Source organism: Artemia franciscana, chromosome 18 (assembly GCF_032884065.1).
Source record: "Artemia franciscana chromosome 18, ASM3288406v1, whole genome shotgun sequence".
Lineage (NCBI taxonomy): Eukaryota > Metazoa > Arthropoda > Branchiopoda > Anostraca > Artemiidae > Artemia > Artemia franciscana.
Window position 1 is genome coordinate 26,127,914 of NC_088880.1, and position 20,737 is coordinate 26,148,650.

At 35.2% G+C, this 20,737-nt stretch overlaps 1 protein-coding gene across 1 annotated transcript in view; it reads right to left on the minus strand.

The window, feature by feature from the left end:
• Positions 1-5,208: 5,208 nt before the first annotated feature.
• LOC136038812 (3-hydroxyisobutyrate dehydrogenase, mitochondrial-like) overlaps positions 5,209-20,737 on the minus strand; it is a 44,744-nt gene continuing 29,215 nt past the window's right edge. The window contains exons 7-8 of the mRNA XM_065722198.1: positions 17,856-18,068; positions 5,209-5,340 (exon numbers count right to left, since the gene is read on the minus strand). Of these exons, the coding sequence (XP_065578270.1) occupies positions 17,877-18,068 (192 nt within the window). The 3' untranslated portion in view covers positions 5,209-5,340; positions 17,856-17,876. The remainder of the gene's footprint in view (positions 5,341-17,855; positions 18,069-20,737) is intronic.

Here is a 20,737-nt window from a genome sequence, read left to right on the forward strand (position 1 = left end):
AAGTGCCTGTTTAAATTAATTTATTATAACAATAATATATTATACAATTATTTATTATACCAAAATATATTACTTTAAGGAAATTTGGGTTGATTTTAAAAAATGAAAGAGATACTCCCCCTCATTTGAGGTTCAGACCCTGAGAATCCCCTTCCTATCTCGTCGGGTCTGTGCCATCTCCTACAACACAAATAAGCCTCTGCAAATGGAACTAGTGAATTCTAGAGTAACCCTTCTCTACTCTAATTTTCAAAAAAAAGTGTGAGATACACCCAATCATTTTGGACCCAACGGTATAATCTTTGATCTAGTGTAAATGCGATTTTGCAGCTGCAAGAAGTGAAGTGCCTATTTATATTAATTTATTATACAATTATTTATTATACCAAAATATATTACTTTAAATAAATGTGGGTTGATTTTAGAAAATGGAAGAGATACTCCTCCTCATTTGAGGTTCAGACCCTGAAAATTCCCTTCCCATCTCCTCGGGTCTATGCCAACCTCCTACGACACAAATAAGCCTCTGCAAATGCAACTAGTGAATTCTAGAATAATCCTTCTCTACTCTCATTTTCAAAAAAAAGTGTGAGATACACCCAATCATTTTGGACTCAACGGTATAATCTTTGATCTAGTGTAAATGTGATTTTGCAGCTACAAGAACTGAAGTGCCTATTTATATTAATTTAGCTTTAGCACGATTGGGCGGAGTTCTAATCTGAGAAACGTCTTTCCCATTGACATCCTTTTAGTCCATACCATTAATTACCCTAATTCCTCGCTTGTCGGGTTTTGGCGCTCACCCTGTTACTCTGTCCATCCAACTGTCCGTCATAAGACATCCGAAAAACAAGAGGTGGGAAAACTTGTCAGTTTTGATGGGATAGGGTGACATCTAATAAAGCCCTGATTCAAGTTTAAGGTTCACGGAAAGGTAGACTGCTGTGGTAGGTAAAAGAATAAGAAGAAAGTATGCTCTAAAATTAGAATAATATTGTGGGAGGACATTTAAAAATCTTGCATTAAATTGCAACTGAAGTGAGTGGTTACCTATGGCAGCTTTTTATGGATGGAGGGACTGAATATGTACTTTATTTTACTAAATGATTCCATTGTACCATTTAACACGTTCTTATTGCAGTAACATATATGACTTGGTTGGTCTGACATGATTATTAGTAGTAAATTAGTTGCAATCCTTTCTCAGAGAAAATTTTTCTAGGCTTGAATATCTCTCCTCTCCTATAAAAGTATTAAAATCATATAAAATACTCATTTTTAAATATAGAAAGAATGAAAAAAAACTGTTACCTGAACCAACCAAATGATTCTGACCCCACCTTTAGAATCAAAATCCTGAGTACGGATCCACCTCACCGTTACGTGCCTACCCTTATCCTCCAGCTTCAATACAGCCTATCACGCTTCTGGGATTTCTGATTAGCAAAACATGTACAGTTAGGAAAAACTTTCCCATTACGGATGATGGCTTATCAAGAACAAAATATTCAGACAAAAAGAAATCTAACCTGAAGGTGACCGGGAGTCAGGACATGTTTACTTAAATTTAATCAACGACATCCTCAAGAAAAAGAAAACAAAAAAACATAGTCATGTCAGTCAATACAAAATTTCAGTCAATACAAAATTTCTTTCCAACTAAGCCTTCCACTAAGGGTCGACAGAGCGCAAAAAATTTCCTACTTGCGTTTGTTATAAACTAGCATCAGGTGATGGGGGAGGAGGTAGACACACAACAAAATCTGAAACTGAGCTCAGCAACTTATTTTTTGAGGGAGCCCCCCCAACTTGGAAAATATAACACATTATTTACTAGCGACTGCGAAAATTAGACTTTGCAGAAACGGAAAAATATAACATGACAACCCTTTTATGTTCCAGACGAAATTAGAATTTGTATTGTGGTGACTATAATGTAAAACTATATAATTTATTAAAAAACATGTAGCTACATTTTCAGCCACATGTGTAGCTACACTACAAGATTGAAAAAAAAACACTAAGCTTCAATCTAAGTATTGGGAGACAGAAGTATTATCCCTGATTTTTCATACAAAGATAAAAGTTAAGGAACAAAAATGCAACATTTGTTTTCTTATAAGACAGACAAAAATGGTTCGCCAATTAAAACCAACTCCAGAATAGCCGATTTAAATACTAAGAATTTAATATACTAAGCTTCTATTTAGCATACTAATTATAATTAATATAGCAACAAAAAGGTAGCGTTCTTGAGAGTGGAAACGCAGAAACCCGGGAAAACGTACGGTGAGATTTATCTTAATAACTGTTTCCTTTATTTGGTCTCTATGCCATACAAAAAAAAACGTTCCCTGATCCCGAAGATCATGTAACTGTACATCCTTATTTAAGCACATATCTGTTTTAGTATCACTATGCCACAATAACCAGTCCTCATTTTCATTTATTGCTTTTCATCTCATTTTATAAGAGGGAACGTTCACAGGAATTTACCTCCGGGGGGAGGGGCAAGTCAAAAAAGGGAGGTTATAGTGAAAATATAGATAGGTTTTAGCCAATTAATTCGTTTATTTAAAATCTATAAACATAAAAAGAGTATAAAGGTGAAGTATCAATTAGATAAAACACAAAATCAAATAAAAATCGGTAGAAACCGGAAAGAAAAATCAGAAAGAAGAAATTTGTAAAATATAAAGTAACTAATTTAGATTTTGTTTTAATTACCATTCCTAAGAATAGGGAAAACACATGAAGGAGAAACGACGGAATAGAGTAACGAAAAAGGACTCTCAACAAAAAGTGGAGGGAAGTTCGGCCAATACACATACAAAAAATACATAAAATTTTGTTCAGTTTGGAAATATCTCAGGATAACCAATCTATTATATATTATATATAATCACCTATTTATAGATGATTTATAGATATCATCTATTATATATTATACTATAATCAATATATTATATTATAATATATATATATATATATATATATATATATATATATATATATATATATATATATATATATATATATATATATATATATATATATATATATATATATATATAAGAAACACCAGCAATTTAAAGGGAACCTCAACGATTATACGCCGTAGGTAGGTTGTGGAAATGCTCTACTTATTTATAGATTTTCTTGTATATACGATAATTTATAGATGAATTATAAATATCATCTATTATATATTATATTATAATCAATATTATATATATATATATATATATATATATATATATATATATATATATATATATATATATATATATATATATATATATATATATATACTAGCATCGGCAATAGTTGGCTGAAACACAATCAAAAGATTGTTAATAATAGATACATCAAGCGGCCTGATACAATCTAAAAGAGGGGTAGTGATGTTATTACAACAAAGGAATAAAAGAAACCGTAAAAAGTATTTGGAAGAGATCATTTTGGAACGGCCAATCAGAAGCAGGTCGTCAGCACATGCAAGGTAAGAAACATCAGAAAACCAGGGGTCGATCCAGAATTTTTTTAGCGGGGGGGGGGGCATAATATTTTACTCCGATAAACTTACGAACAAAGAAATACCAGCAATTTAAAGGGAACCTCAACGATTGTACGCCGTGGGTAGGTTGTGGAAATGCTCGTAAATTTAATCTTAAATCTGCCGAGGGTTAAAGTTCTAATAAATCTGTCGAAGTTAAAACGATTAAAAATATTGATACAATAATAGAAACCACCCCGCCATGATAAAATGAAAAGCTGTTCACCCTCTAAGAAAAATATTATGTTTAATATAGCAATGTGATGTTATCCCCAAATCCACCACCACGCTAGGGGTGGACACCCGCCCCCCACACCCCCACCTCGATCCGCCACTGAGCAAAATTAAAAATTAAATACCCGAAATCCAGTCTTAAAAAGAATTGAGACAATCCCACAAAAACACTTCACAGGCGAGAAATATTTATTGAATCAATGTTTGAGAGTAGTTTCTTAACAAAAACTTAAAATATAGAAAGAATTAAACCAAAATTAGTAAAATAATTAAAATTAATAATAAAATTAAAATAATAAACTTGTTAAAACAGATTTCATTCCTATTCTTTTGCGGATGAAATATAATAGATTACCAAATACTGTTCAGTTCGGCAATCCAGCTGGGGCCCAAGGCCTTAGCCATGGAGGGGAGGGGGAAAGTAACAGGTTCAAACTCCCTCCCCCGCCCAAAAGTTTCGCCTGGCTCGTAAAAACGTATACGATTGCCGGTAAAAACGTATAAATGGGATAGGAAGGGGCCATAAGGTTTTAAAGAGCCTTCAAACTTCATTGGAGGGATGAAAGAGTGGAGCTGTGTCAAACAACAAGTTTAGCAAAAAATGTGGTTCATACCGACTCTCTAAGGCTATAATGAAAGAAAGAGTAAAACGACAAGGCCATGTTTTAAAGAAGAAGAATGATAAGATTGCCGGTAATTGGGCATTTCGGCCATACTTCTGGGACTAAATAGAAGCAGGTAGTCCCCTAAAGGGGTGGGAAGGGGCCATAAAGTTTTAAAGAGCCTTCAAACTTCATGGGAGGAGGAGAGAGTGGAGGTGTGTCAAACAACAAGTTTAACAAAAATGTGGTTCGACCCGACTCTCTAAGGCTATAATGAAAGAAAGAGTAAAACGACAAGGCCATGTTTTGAAGAAGAAGAATGATAAGATTGTCGGTAATTGGGCTTTTCGGCCATACATCTGGGACTAAACAAAAGCAGGTAGTCCCCAAATGGGGTGGGAGGGGGCTATATAGTACATTCGAACGTCATGGGAGAGAGTAAAGAGTGTAACGTTGAACAGATTGTGGCGGAAGAGGAATATGCGTAGCTGTGTTGGCCTTATGCAGCTTGGTAAAGCAAAATGTTTTTAATGTTAGCAGTAATAGCAGTCTATTCAAAAATTTTCTTTAAAAAATCAAAATGAAGTTTTCTTTTTCGGTGTCGGATTTTGACCCAGATATTTTTCAAATTTTGAATCTTCCGAAACTGATAGCACCTAGATCTTCCTTTCCAAAGCAAAAAGCACGCAGATAAATTTTGATTTCCTCCAAAGAAAACAAAAATCCTAATTCAAAAAGTATAAATTCCTTAATTCTTCCGTAATCATATCTTTCTCTCAACTACCACGATTCAGATACATAAAATAAATTAAATACGAGGCCAAACCCTTTAATCAAAAAGCTAAATACGAAGTATGTGCTAATCATATACAAGGTTAACAAGTTACAATTGTAATTTACAGCAAAATATTTGTCACCGGTAACTAACTTCATAAAAATCGGATCCTGTAAAAAAAGAAGAAAGTTTTACTAAATATTTATGCACAAAAAGTCAATTAAACTCCATAGGCTAAAATACAACGATCACTAAAAGAGATAAATAAAAAAAACAAGTTTTTTAACTAAAAGTAAGGAGCGACATTAAAACTTAAAACGACCAGAAATTACTTCGTATATGAAAGAGGCTGCTTCCTCATCAACGCCTCGCTCTTTACGCTAAAGTTTGACTCTTTCTCTCAATTCTTCTTTTTAAAACAGTAAAAAACTTTAGCGTAAAGAGCAGGGCGTTGATGAGGAAGCAGCCTCTTTCATATACGAAGTAATTTCTGGTCGTTTTAAGTTTTAATGTAGATAGGAGCTTGAAAAATCTACAGTAGGGTTCTCTGATACGCTGAATCTGATGGTGTGATTTTCGTCAAGATTCTATGACTTCTAGGGGGCGTTTCCCCCTATTTTCTAAAATAACGCAACTTTTGATGCGTAAGACTAAACTTGATTAAACTTATATATTTAAAATCAGCATTAAAATGCGATTCTTTTGATGTAGGTATTGGTGTCAAAATTCCATTTTTTAGAGTTTTGGTTACTATTGAGCCGGGTCGCTCCTTACTACAGTTCGTTACCACGAACTGTTTGATCTGGCCAACTTCATCATACTCTCGAAAGTGGGCCATACAATATCATTCGACTGTCGCCGAGGACGAACCAGACAATTTTGAATGGAGTGTGACCCGTGGGAATATGCCCCTCTAAAGAAAGAACATGTTCTAAACCAGTACTCAGTGGCCTTAAACCCCACCCCCGGGCCTTTTTGCTGAATTTTATTTAATTTCTTTTATCATAGGATCCTTTGAATTATGTAAATGAAATAGAGATAAAACTATATATAATATAGTTCTTATTAAAACTAATTATATTTTCTAGTTATACAACGATATAAATATATTTTCAAAATGTTCAAAGAATTTTACGACGTCTGTTCAATGTGAATTTTTAGTAAAAGTTTCTCCCAAGAATTGATTCATCCCTATTTGAAAACATGATGCTTAAAATCCAATAAATAAAAAAAAACACTTTGTAAATATAGATGCTCCGCAGAGACGTGCACAGGAAAGGGGGGGGGGCTTGTGGTCCAGCCCTATCGTCATCTACCCCAGCAAAATCTGATTTCTATTTAATTTTCAGGTGTTTCTTAATACTTGGTACTCTAACGGTACTTTAACGGTTTACTTTGACGGTTTTTTTAAGCTTTATGTTCCCTAATTTTTGGCTATGTTATTTTTCTGCAGTCCTACGGATTTAATAAATAAACTTAAGACAACAATTTGGCTAACAATCGATGGATGAGATTCGACTTTATCCAATAGTTGAATTAAATTTTGAAATTCACTTTCTATTTCTTTTTAGATTGAAAAAAAATTTAGATGGGCAAAACATATAAAAAAGAAAAATCCTATTTTTAAACTAGTTCAGATCATTCCCTAAGAAGAAATTTAAGCTATGTCATTTTTTGGCTCGGTGAATGCATAGATCTGAAGATAATGAACCCAACGATATTAGCATTGTCTTTCCAGAGCAAGCCACACCAGTAGGCTGCTCATAAAAGTGTTTCACAAGGAACATAAACCGTAAAATAAAATATAAATTACATGCTTAAAATAACTCATAAATCAATAGGATGAAAGCGACAAGTGGAAAACGATTAATAACGATTTAACTTTGTTTATTTTTTCTTTCACGATTTCGCAATTTCACTAATGTTTTCACTTTTTTTACTTTCATAAATAAAAAATTATCAAAACTTTAAGGAATAAATATCAGTATATGTCAATTAAACTGACAGTCCACAATTATCCGTTGTTTTTTCAGTAAAGCACAAAATGTGTTCTGGTATTGAAAAGGCATGGGGGTTTTCAGCCCTGCTCGTGTTAATTTCTGCTCGTTTTGAGTTTGACTCGGCTATTTATTGTAATTTCTGTTCGTTTGAATTTCATTTATTTATTGATAGTGGTTTGAGACAGTTTTACTCTCGGAAGATTATTTGACTTTATTTCTGCTCATTTTTGGCTAAATATAGCTCTTTACTTTTCTCTGAAAAACTTGTTTTGTGGAAAAAGGTTTTTTAAATGAATTTCTGTTCGGTTTTTATTGACACATTCTTTTTCCCAAAAAAAATATTTTATGTATCTTCAGTTTTTTTCCATAAGAATCCATAGTTTGGGTTGATATTTGTATGTTGGCAAAACCTTTTCTTCAGTTTTTGGTACAAATAAAGCTTAATATAATTCTCAAAATATTCTATCTATGCTCTATGACAACCTGGATACACTTACGCTCTTTTTATTTATTTAAATTGTAAGAGCAGAAGTAGTAATAGTAGTAGCCCCAAAATTTCAACTTAGTGCCCCCAGCTGTTTTCGATATATTGCTGAGGTGTCTTATTGGCAACTATAAACACAATGCTTTTTGGTTTATTTTAAACCAATATTTAGTTTTAAGTATAATGGGCCAATTACGTAATTGTGGGGGGTTGACATGCCCAATATTCCTAAAGACATAGTTGTTGGACCGTTCTACTATGCTGAACAAAATGGTTGTCTGAAAATTCTGACTCGATGCGTTTGGAAAAGGAATAGGCTTGAGAGAAAGGCTGCTGGCCCTCCAATCTCTTTACTCTTAAAATGAGCATTAAACCTTTTAAATTTGAATCGAATTAGCTCCTTTACAAGTTTCAATGATATTTCTAGTAATTACAGAGTGGTCCTACCTATGATATTGCTTAGATGCTCTTTTGAAAACCTGCTGAAACTCCTCCTAAGGGTTACTTGAAAGTTTCACCTTAATACCCTTAGCATCATTAGTTACAGTAACTGCAGTGGTAGTATTAAAAGTATACGCATAGTGCCTTGTGGCTAGTTCAAAAACCCCCACAACTTACCCTTAAAGGTCTAACTTAATATTATATGTAATTCTTCAGATATTGCTTTGTCACCTTTTTGAAAGTCCACATGCTCATAGTTTGTTTAGATTTTTTTTCAACATCCGCGTAAATATTCCTTAAATGTTTCACCTTAATCCCTTTAGCTTGCGCAGTTGCAATAGTTATAGCAGCATTAGTAGCAGTATGTGCATAGCACCTTTGGTTTCTTCAACATCTCCTTCAACACACGCTGAAAGTTTCGGTTTAATACCATCAGTCATTCCTGATGGGTCTGCTTGACAACCTGTGTGGGCATAGTGTGTTTCGAATTAGTTCCCTACAGTTTCTATATATCCCCAATTTGTCACCTTAATATCCTTAGTTTTAATAGCAGTAGTTGCAGTAGAATTAATTATAGTAGCCTAAGCTTTAGTAACAGTAGTAGTAATAGAAGTAGTAATAATAGTAACAGTAGTAGTAGCATGAGTAGCAAGCCCTGTTATTTTCAACTTCACATACAAAACTGTTCCTAAGATATTGCTGTTACATCCTTTTGACAACCTGCATACAGACGAAGTGTTGTGATTCAGTTCACCTTCCCACCTCAAAATTCCAAGAAAATTCCACCTTCATACCCTTTGTTGTAATAGTAGTCACAGTAGTAGTATTGATATTACTAGTAAAAGTATAGAATAGCAGTAGTACTACTAGCATTAGTAGTATTGATATATATGTGCTTTTGATAACCTGTATCTTCAAATACTTTCTGAAATTTTCATCTCAATGCTAACCTTACAAGTAGTTGGAATAGAAGTAGTAGTAGTAAATGTAGCAGTAACAATATTATTAACAGTAGTGTGCACGTATTGCCTTTTGGTGAGACGATCTTCTCCTTTAAGCATTCTCTGAAAGTTCCAACTTAGTACCAAAATCAATTATTGAGCTACGCCATTTTGACAGTGGCATACACATAGCATCTTTTGATTTAATTCGAATTTCCCTTTAATATTTTAAATGAAGTGGTATGGTAGTAGTAGTGGTGGTAGTTGTAGTAGTATTGTTAGCATGCATATGATGCCTTTTTGATCATATCCCTTATCATTTCCTGAATTTTCCAAATTAATATACTAGGTTATTCCTGTGTTACACCCTTTTTACAATCCGTATACATATGACACGTTTTGATTTAGTTCAACATTCCTGAAAGGCTCACCTGAATGCCCTTCATCTTCTTTGAAAGTAAAGTTCAAACATACATATTTTTTTCAATAACATAGACTATGTGTAAACAATAAACGAATCGCCTAGCTTACAGCCCTTGTCCTGAGGACTGTGGGGAGGTTGACATCCCCAAGACATAATTACTGGACCTTTCAATAATGCTGATCAAAAGAGATCTCTCAAAACTTCAATCAGATATGTTTTGGAGAATAATAGGCTTAGGGAGGGGAGGCTGATTCCCTCCATTCATTTTTTGACTATTAACAAGAGCTAAGAGCTCATATGGCACATGTGACGAGGCAAGAAGAGCTAAGAGCCAAGAGCTCATATGGTATGAGCTCTAACAAAATTCTAAGAATCAATAGATTGATTTAAAAGGAAAATCAGAGGCTTAATGCCGGTCAGGATTTAAAATAAGAGCTCTGAGTCACGATGTCCTTCTAAATATCAAAATTCATTAAGATCCAATCACCCACTCATAAGTTATAAATACCTAATTTTTTCTAATTTTTCCTCTCCCTTTAGCCCCCTAGATGGTCGAATCTGGGAAAACAACTTTATCACCAAGTTTCATCCCGATCCCTCCACTCTAAGTGTTTTCCAAGATTTTAGGTTTCCCCCTCCCAACTCCCCCCAATGTCACCAGATCCGGTCGGAATTTAAAATAACAGCTCTGAGGCACTATATCCTTCCAAACATCAAATTTCATTAAGATCTGATCAACCGTTCAAAGTTAAAAATACTTCATTTTTTCCGAATTAACGGGCCCCCCCCACTCCCCCCCCCCCCAGATGGTCAAATCGGGAAAACAACTATTTCTAATTAAATCAGGCCCGGTCCCTGATACGCTTGCCAAATTTTATCGTCCTAGCTTACCTGGAAAAGCCTAAAGTAGCAAAACAGGGACCAACAGACAGACAGACCGACACACCGACTGAATTTGCGATTGTTATATTTCACTTGGTTAATACCAAGTGCTATAAAAAGGGCACTAAACTTCTGACTTCCAATCTAATGAGCTCCATCCGAATCAAAGTTTATACACACACTCGTTCCATAAAAACCTTAAATACCCTTGGCATAACTTAAATCCCTTGTCCAGGGGCTCTGGGGGATTGTGTCCACCCTAAAGACACTGCTATATGATTTTTGGACTATTGGTAACAAAATGGCTATCTCACAACTTCAATTGAATGCGTTTCGGGAAAAGAGGACGTCAGGGAGGGCGGGGGCTAGTTGCTCTCCATCATGTTTTAATCTTAAAAGGGAGCTAGAACTACACATTTCTAATCAAATGAGCCACTTCGATCACACGACCAACCCTTCCATAAAAACCTTATATGCCCCTAGGGCATAACTTATAGCCCTTACCCCCAGACTAGGGGGATTCTGCCGACCCCAAAGGCCTTATTCTCATATCTCTGGACTATTTTTGAACAAATGGCTATCTCAAAATTTCTATTGGATACTTTTGTGAAAAATACGTAGGGGAGGGGGGTGGCTGCCCTCTGATCACTTTGGCTCATAAAAAGACCACTAGAGCGTCTGATTTCCATTAAATACCCTCTGGGCAAAACTTCCAACCCTTGCCCTGAGGGCTGTGGGGGAGTGTCATCCTCAAAGACACAATTTCCAGACTTTTCAACTACGCTGAAAAAAATGGCCATCTCAAAATTTTGATTAGATGTGTTTTGGGAATTGACGGGCATGGGGAAGGTGGGATTATTGCCCTCCAATCACTTTTGACTAATTCAAAAGTGACCTACCCCTTTCAATTTTCAATCGAATGAGCTTTTTTCGAAGTTTCTACGACAACAAATGATCGTCTAAATTTTTTTATCAGATGCAATTCGGGAAAATACAAGGTGTTTGGGAGGGGGGGGGGAATATCCACCCTCCAGTCACTTTGAATCTTAAAAAGGGCACTAGAACTTCTGATGACACATCCAATGAGCCCCCTCCGAAGTTTATGCGATCACCCTTTCTATATAAACCTTATATGCCCCTGGGGCACAACTTGCAACCCTTAATCCCAGACTATGGGGGATTCTGTCAAAACCAAAGGCCTTATTCTATGACATTTGGACTATTTTTGAACAAATGGCTACCTCAAAATTTCTATCGGATGCTTTTGTGAAAAATACGTAGGAGGTGGTGTCTGCCCTCTGATCGCTTTGGCTCATACAAAGGCTACTAGAACATCTGATTTCCAATCAAATGAGCCCCCTTAGGGATTTTTACGACCATACTTTACATTTAACCCTTACATACCTTCGGGGCAAAACTTACAACCCTTGTGCTGAGGGCTCTGGGTGGGGAGGGGTGTCATCCACAAAGACATAACTTCCAGACTTTCAAAACTACGGTGAAGAAATGACTATCTCAAAATTTTGATTAGATGTGTTTTGGGAATTGATTGGCATGGGGGGGGGGATCGGGGCCTTGTGCTCCTTCAATCACTTTTGACAAATAAAAAGAGCACTACACTTTCAATTTTCAATCGAATGAGCCTTTTTAGAATTTTCTACGACAACAAATGGCCATCTCAAAATTTCTATCAGATACATTTCGGGAAAATACGAGGTGTGTGTGTGGGGGGGGGGGGGGGGGAGGAGTATCCACCCTCTAATCACATGGAATCTTAAAAAGGGCACTGGAATTTCTCATTACCAATTCAATGAGCCCCCTTCGAAGTTTATACGGTCACCCTTTCTATATAAACCTTATATGCCCCCACACTTACAACCCTTGCCCTGTGGGATGTGGGGGGATATCATCCTCAAAGACATAATTTCTTGACCTTTCAAGTACGTTGAGCAGAATGTCTATCTCAAAATATTGATTGGATGGGTTTTGAAAAATGGTGGGCGTGGAAGGGGGGTTAGTTGCCCTCCAATTACTTTCGACTATTAAAAAGTGCACTAGCCCTTTTAATTTCCAATCGAATTAGTCTTTTCGAAGTTTCTACGACAAAAAAAGGTTATCCCAAAATTTCTATCAGGTGCATTCGGGGAAATATGAGGTGTGGGGGGGGGAATACGCCCTCTGGTCAATTTGAATCCTAAAAAGGGCACTAGTTTCTGATTACGAATCCAATTAGCCCCCTCAGAAGTTCTTACTATCACCCTTTCTATAAAAAACAACTTTTATGACTTCAAGGCTTAACTTACAACATTTTGCCCTCAGAGCTGTGGGGGGGGGGGGTAGTCAACCTCAAAGACATAATTTCCGGGTCTTTTAACTACGCTAAACAAAATCACTATCTTAAAGTTTCGACTGGATTTGTTTGGAGAAATGGTGGGCGTGGGAGGGAGTTAGTTGCCCTCCAATACCTTTCGACTATTAAAAAGGGCACTAACCCTCTCAATCTCGAACCAAATTAGCCCTATTTAAAGTTTCAACGACATTTTCTTCAATACAAAGTGCCCTTGTCTAAGAAAAATCAAAAATAAGTAATACATTGTGCCCACATCACTCTTTACTTAGGCAGCCACATTGCACTGCTTGTGATTACTACTTTACCTAAAAAAATTATGAATTTCCGGAGTTGAAGTGGCAACAATGATACAAAACTTTTTTTTTGCAAACGAAACATCATTCTAAATTCACACTCTGATTTAATGTTTCTTGGATTCCATTGCGCTGCTCATGATAAAGTTCATGAAAAAATAGCCCTAGCATCCTTACTTCAACGAAGTCCTGGTTGAACTTCGTTGAAGTAAGGATGCTAGGGCTATTTTTAAAAAAAGTTTTAAAAAGTTTTTTTTTTAATTATTCAGTTTTAATCCTCACAATTTGATGTAAGTTCTTTTATATATATATATAGTTTCTCTCTTATTCTTGTATTGTGCTGAAGACGGCCCTTGGACATAGGACCGAAATATCTACAGAAATAATTTCCACTGTCTTGAAATTTTCCCTATTGTCTCTACGTTGTATTTGTTTGTTTAATATATAAGCAATGAACGAACTGCCTAACTTATATCCCTTAACGTGAGAGTTCTGGGGGGAAGGGGTGTCATCCTCAAGTTCAAGTTCATTTATTTATAAATCGCACATACATGTATATATAAATGACATAGGCCCATGGGGAGACAAGCTCGAAAAACTAGGCCTAGACAAAGATAAAATAATAACACACTACAATACAAAGATAAACATGACGGCAAAGATACAATAACACAACAATAATATGAAAGTAGCAGCTAGCCCAGGATCATTCAATACTATTGAAAAAATTAAAAATGTCCATATTATTAAATATAAATTAATACTGGAAGATAGCTGAGAGGCCCATAATCACCCAGAGCAACGAATCATACAAAAACTTTGCCTTACTGAAAAGATACTTAATTAAAAATAATCCTGAACTAAATGAAATTTAAGTTTCCTTTTTATTAAATGGATAGAGGAAAAATTATCAATAAGAGTCTTGTGACCATCCCAGCACCGAGCTATTGACACAAATGGAGCGAATTTAGATCTCTCAGTATTATACTTGTCAATGTAGATATCCTTTTTTTGTCGAGTGTTATAATTATGTAAATCTTGTGATTGGGAGAACAAACTTTGATGGAGGTAATATGGCGGTAATTTCTTAATGTCATAATTGATTTTGAAAAGAATTGCTCCAAAAGCAAATTGTTGAGAGACTGGAAGTATATCTAGATAAGTATATAAAGATGCAGTAGAAGACTTATTTGGAAGTTCAATAGGTGATGGAATAAACAGTTTAAGGATTCTTAGGGCTTTATTTTGTAAAATCTGTATTGGTTTAATATGGCTTTTAAATGTAGATAAATATACTAGAGAACAATAATTAATATTAGTCTGAATCAGAGCAAAATACATACTTCGTAAAGCAGAGTAGGGCAAACAAAGCTTCAACCTTCGCATTAAACCAACATACCTTGAAATCTTTAATCGTAGATTTTGAATGTGTGTTTTAAAAGATAAGCTTTCGTCAATCACAAGTCCAAGGTACTTTATCATTTTCACACGAGATATTGATAATAGATACTTTGAAGAAGTAACTCGGGTAATACGAGGGCAGATATTTGACTTTCTGCCGTAAATTATGAAATTAGTTTTTGATACATTCAAAGCAATAAAATTTGAAGAACACCAATCAAGAACATTAGAAAATGCAGTATTCAGTTTTGCCTCCAGCTCCTCGTCATTCTTTTCAGAAATTGAAACTGCCGTATCATCAGCAAAATGTGTGTTGAGACACGGGGATGTAAAAGCGCGGTGAAAATCATTTATATAAATTAAAAAAAGGAGAGGACCTAGGACAGAGCCCTGAGGTACCCCAACCTTCGAAGACTGAGGTACAGGTGAAGAGAGGAAATTGCCCCCATCTAATCGTTGCTTTCTCTTATCAAGATAAGATTTAACTAGATCCAACGCCGTTCCACGCACACCACAATTATCCAATTTACTAAAAAGAATACAATGGGATATTGTATCGAATGCTTTTTTAAAATCTAAATATATTGTTGCTGGAATCCTCGAAGACATAACTTCCGGACCTATCAACTTCACTGAACCAAATGGTTATCTCATTTTAATACGACTGAGGCTGACAACCCCCACGCATTCTCAAGACTAGAACATAATTTGTGCTTTAGTGGGAAAAATTTGCATGCATATAGCATCTTTTGAGTGCAAATTTCCCCTCAATACTGTCAATGGATCAGTCTGGTAGTAGTAGTGAATGTAGTTGTAATAGCACTGGTAACATGGAAATATCGTCTTTTTGATCATATCCCTTATCATTTCCTGAATGATAGAAAATGATATGCCTATGATAATCATCCCTTTAAGGATTCTCTGGAAGTTCCATCTTAATACCCAAACCAATTCTTGAGATACGCTATTTTGACAATATTCATGCAGATAGCGTCTTTCGATTTAGTTTAAATTTTCCCTCAATATTCTAAATCGAGTAGTCTAGTAGTGGTAGTGGTGGCGGTTGTAGTAGCATTGGCAGCATGCAAATATTGTCTTTCTGATCATATCCCTTATCATTTCATGAATTTTCCAAATTAATACACTCATTTATTCCTGTGTTTGGCAATCCTTGTGTTTGACACTTTTGATAATCCTTATACACATAACATGTTTCGATTTAGCTCAACACTCCCCTCAACATTCTCTGAAAGGCTCACCTCAATCCCCTTCGTCTTCTCGGAAACTAAAGTTCAAACATGCAAACCTCAGGGCAGCCCTTGTACAGAGGACTGTAGGGAGGTTGACATCCTCAGAGAGATAATTACTGGACCTTTCAACAAGGCTGAACAAAATAGATCTCTGAAAATCTTCGATCACATATATTTTGGAAAATGATAGGCTTGGGGGGGGCTGATTGCCCTCCATTAATTTTACTCTAAAAAAGGGCACTAAACTTCCAACTTTCAATCAAATGAGCTCCATCCAATCCAAAGCTTATACGACCAGCCGTTCCATAAAAACCTTACATGTCCCAGCGCATACGTTATAATTCTTGCCCATTGGCTCTGGGGGATTGTGTCCACCCTAACGGCATTGTTATATAATTTTTGGGACTATTTGTAACAAAATGTCTATCTCACAGTTTCAACTGAATGTATTTTGGGAAAAAGAGGATGTCAGGGAGTGGGGCTAGTTGCTCTCCACCATGTTTGACGCTTAAAAGGGAACTAGAACTTAACATTTCCAATCAAATAATCCCCTTCTAAAGTTCAAACGACCACTCTTTTCATAAGAGCCTTATATGACCTGGGGCACAATTTAGAATCCTTACCCCCAGACTCTGGAGGATTTAGAGATAGTCATTTGTCAAAAAATAGTCCAAATCCTTATTTTATAATATTTGGACTTGGACTTGGACTATTTTTTGACAAATGGCTATCTCTAAATTTTTATCGGCTGCGTCTACGGAAAATACGACATGGGAGGGGGTAGTTGGCTGTCCTTCGATCACTTTGACTCATAAAATGGGCACTTGAACATCAGATTTACAGTCAAATGAGACCATTCCGGAGTTTTTACGACCACACATCCCATAAAAATATTTTATAACCTCAGGGCATAATCTACAACCCCCGCACTGAAGGCTGTGGGGGGGGGGGCTTTCATCCTCAAATTCATAATTTCCAGATCTTTTAGCTACGCTGAACAAAATAACTATCTAAAAATTTTGATTAGATGTGTTTTGATTAGATGTGTGCTGGGCGTGGTGGGAGGGGCTTGCTGACCACAATCACTTTGAATAATAAAAAGGGCACTAGTTCTTTCAATTTCCAATCGAACGAGCCTTTTTCGAAGTTTCTACAACAACAAACGGATGTCTAAAAATTTCTATTACATATATTTCGGGAAAATACAAGGAAGGGGGTATCCACCCTCGGATCAACCCGGAATCTTAAAAAGGACACTGGAACTTCTGATTACCAATCCAATGAGCCCTCATTTTCCAATCACTTTAGACTATTAAAAAGGGATCCTTTTTACCCTTTAGACCCTTTAGAACTTTTTTTAACTTTAGACCCTTTCAATTTCCAATCGAATGAGCCCTTTTTTCAAGTTTCTACAACATTTTCTTCGATACGAAGTGCACTGGTCTAAGAAAAAAAAAAATTGCCTATATCATTCTTTACTTAGGTAGCACTATTGCACTGCCTGTGACGTTACTGGTTTCGACTAGAAAGCTCCGTTCTAGCAGGCAAGCACCTGTTTCAGATCAAACTTGGACTAAATCAAAAAACACTTAAGATGTGGGACAGTTACCTAGCCCAGCCGACAAATATATTGGTGCTTTCTCTGTGCTCATTTCTAAGTAGCGATATTAGAAAGTTGTATTCGGTATTTATATTTGAAATCAAGAATTCAATCGTTATAACGTTTTTCTATGACTTTTTTCTATGATGAGTTTCCTAGAAACGTTTTTCTATGACTGTTTCTACAGGCTCTAAGACAGCTTTAGTTTATCAGGACTTAACATTAAATGAATCATATGTCATTTAAGTGAAACAGATTTGAACCGCGTTCAAATGAACACGGTTGAGCGTTCAACCATGAGCATTTAAATGTACCTTGAGTTCAGTCAAAATAACAATATGTATCGATTTGGATTATCTCAACATATAAAATCCCCGCCTTACTATTCATCATTTTCATCAACAACTACAGATGGTAGACCCTCAAGGTTAGACTTATTTTTAACCAGATTTTCTTTTTCATGGCATTTAAATGGAAATCAGCTTTTTCGATATATTACTTGAAGGTTTTCTGTTAAGTTTATAATCGGACTTTTTTTAATTGATATGAGCAATAGAATGATCTAACTATAAAAATTTTCCTTTTAATTTTATATATGAGTTATGCTGCACATATTTACCTGAAAAATGTTTGCCTATTTTTACTTGGCGTTTTCCATTTCCTGCAAGAAAGCATAGATGGCAGAGAAATCCTTTTTGCCCAATCCTCTTGTTACCATCAATCGATACAACTGGTGAGCCAAAGATCCAAGAGGGATTGTCGTTCCTGTAGTGGTGGCAGCGGTTTGGGCCAGACCCAAATCTTTGGTCATCAAAGCTGTTCCAAAACCACCCTGAAAAACAATAAACTCATTAAATATTATTGTCAAAGATTAAAAAAAAAATCGTTAATTGTAAATAGTACAAATATACTACCTGTGGCAACCCTGGTCGGTACTTGACTGATTTGACCATTCTGTAAAAGCTACTCCCTGAAGACTTAACGACAGCCAAAATTTTTTTTTAATTTTCCATTTTAATTGCTTAACTTTCAATAAAGTCATTTTCCAGAATCATTTATTTATAATATATATATATATATATATTTGTTTTGGAAAAAAATCAAAGCCGAAGTCCTTACAGTTTACAAGAATGCAATCAATCACACCACTATGCGGGACTTAAAAATAGATAAGATAAATACTTAAAGATAAATAATACAAAGAATTAGAAATACAGATAGAAAACTATTTTTAGAAGAAAGCATCTTTTTTCGAGTTAGCTACAGTATAATTTCCTTTATTGCTCAGAATGCACTTTAAATTTTTAATTTAATTAAAATAGCAGCCTTTTCAAGGATTTAAATTCCAGTTTGATCAATACTAGCAAACAATAAAGTATTACTTTTAAAAGTTATGAAAATCGTCCTGATTGAGTCTTTATGCTGTAAAGAAGCTTAGGCTCAATCCAAATATTTTTGTGTGTTCTTTTTTGTATATATTTTACTTTTCATTGTATATTGTAGGTGTCTGAAGTGGTGGCAGAAGTTTGGGCCAAATCTTTGGTTATCAAAGTTGCTCCAAAACTACCCTGAAACACAGTAAACGCGTCATATCTTCTTTCAAATAGTAAATCCTTACAAATTCATAATTTGAAGAGGAAAATAAACAACAATCAAAGAGTCAGGCATTAAAGTAAAACAATCCTTAGGTAATATGTCAAATCAACAGCTTCCGGTTAAATAACAAAAGAAATCGAAAATATCTGACCTCAATCTAGTTGTATATCTCCATGTTTTTGAACGTCTCGTTTCGGCATTTAGTTTTTTTTTAATTCTTATGACTTAATGAGTTTCAATGTTCTTTTTTTTTCTTCTCTAAATCTTATAAACTTTTTTTTACATGGCTTCAAGGTCATGACCGTGAAAGTAGAGAAAAAATATATATCCTAAAACCAATGGACGAAATCTATGTCTAGTAACCAACATAAATGGAGTGGTTACTCTAATGGAGTAACGCCAATATCTCCAAACCTCAATGGACGAAATCTAAGTCTAGTAGCCAACTCTAAATGGAGTGGTTACTCTAGTGGAATAACGCCAACCTATCCTAACATCAATGGACGAAATCTATGTCTAGTAACCAACTCTAAATGGAGTGGTTACTCTAATGGAATAACGCCAATATCTCCAAACCTCAATGGACGAAATCTATGTCTAGTAAAAGCCTCTAAAGGGAGTGGACATGAAATGCAGAAAATATTAAACTTTTCTTGTAATTATGTTCACAAATATCAGGCCTTTCGCTAAGTGTAACGGATTCAGTTACACTTTACTTATAGTTACACTTTACTTACAGAACATTACAATGAACTGTTTGATGTTTTCCTCGACCTATAACATAATTTTTTGAAATTGTCGTTATTTTGTCAATGAAACATATATAAAACATCTGCATTTTCAAGACTTGAAGAAAAAAGCAAATAGGAAGATAATTTCCAATGATGGTGGATGGAAACACAAACCCAGAATCTTTAGAGATCTTCTATCCATAATTCCTCTTTAGAAAAGCTATATATATTTGTTTCAAGTATGGCTTGTCAAAATGCAAGGTTAGTGAATTCAAATTCATTTCTTCCCTTCGAAAATAAAAATTCAGAGTATAATCCAACATTTTAATTAAATAAACTTTCAAAAGAGTATCTGCAGCAACACATAAGATTCCTTTTGACAGGCCTACAAGAACTAGAGCTGCCAGAACTGCAGCAGTGTTTGATTGAATTAACAGGAATAGGAACAATTACCGTTATTTGAGGTATTTTCTACACGTTCTTTGTTTGTTTCTTGATTATTCGTTGCAACTTATATTCTTTTTAGGTTTCAATTCTTCCTTCATATTAATTTCTTCTTATTTATATTTGGTATCTTATAAATCCACACAGTAACGCCAAAAGGTGGTATCGAAGAATAAAAGCCAAAGAAAATAAAAACGAGAATGGAGTTTTATAAGGCCAATGAAAATACTGGACGGAAATAAACGAATATTTCAGAAGGACAGCTGCTTTAGGAAAAAGTTTCAAATAGATATGTTCACATTTTCTAAACGAAAATGCTAGTGAAATGAACCAGATAAAATAAAATGACAAAAATAAACAACGCAGAAAGCAAATAGAAAACAAGATAAAATCTAAATTGGAAGGATTAAAAACAACTACCAACGCGATAAAAAAAAAAGACAACAGATAAAATCAGAATTAACAGATATTTTCTATCAATTTTTAGGTTGGTCTGTCAAACATCTGTCAATATTGTTTCTCCTGTTGTAATCCCTATCGGCGATACTGATCTCGGTTTCATGGCCCTTCAGCCAGGAAGTACAATAGGGAACTGGGAGCCAGGCATATATTGCTTTCGCACACCTTTCCTGTTTACCTTCCTCAGATTTCTCCAGGTACCCATTTAAAGTTCGACAGAGTTTCTAGCCAAGAACTTCGAGAACAGCTGCAGCTGGAAATAACAATACTT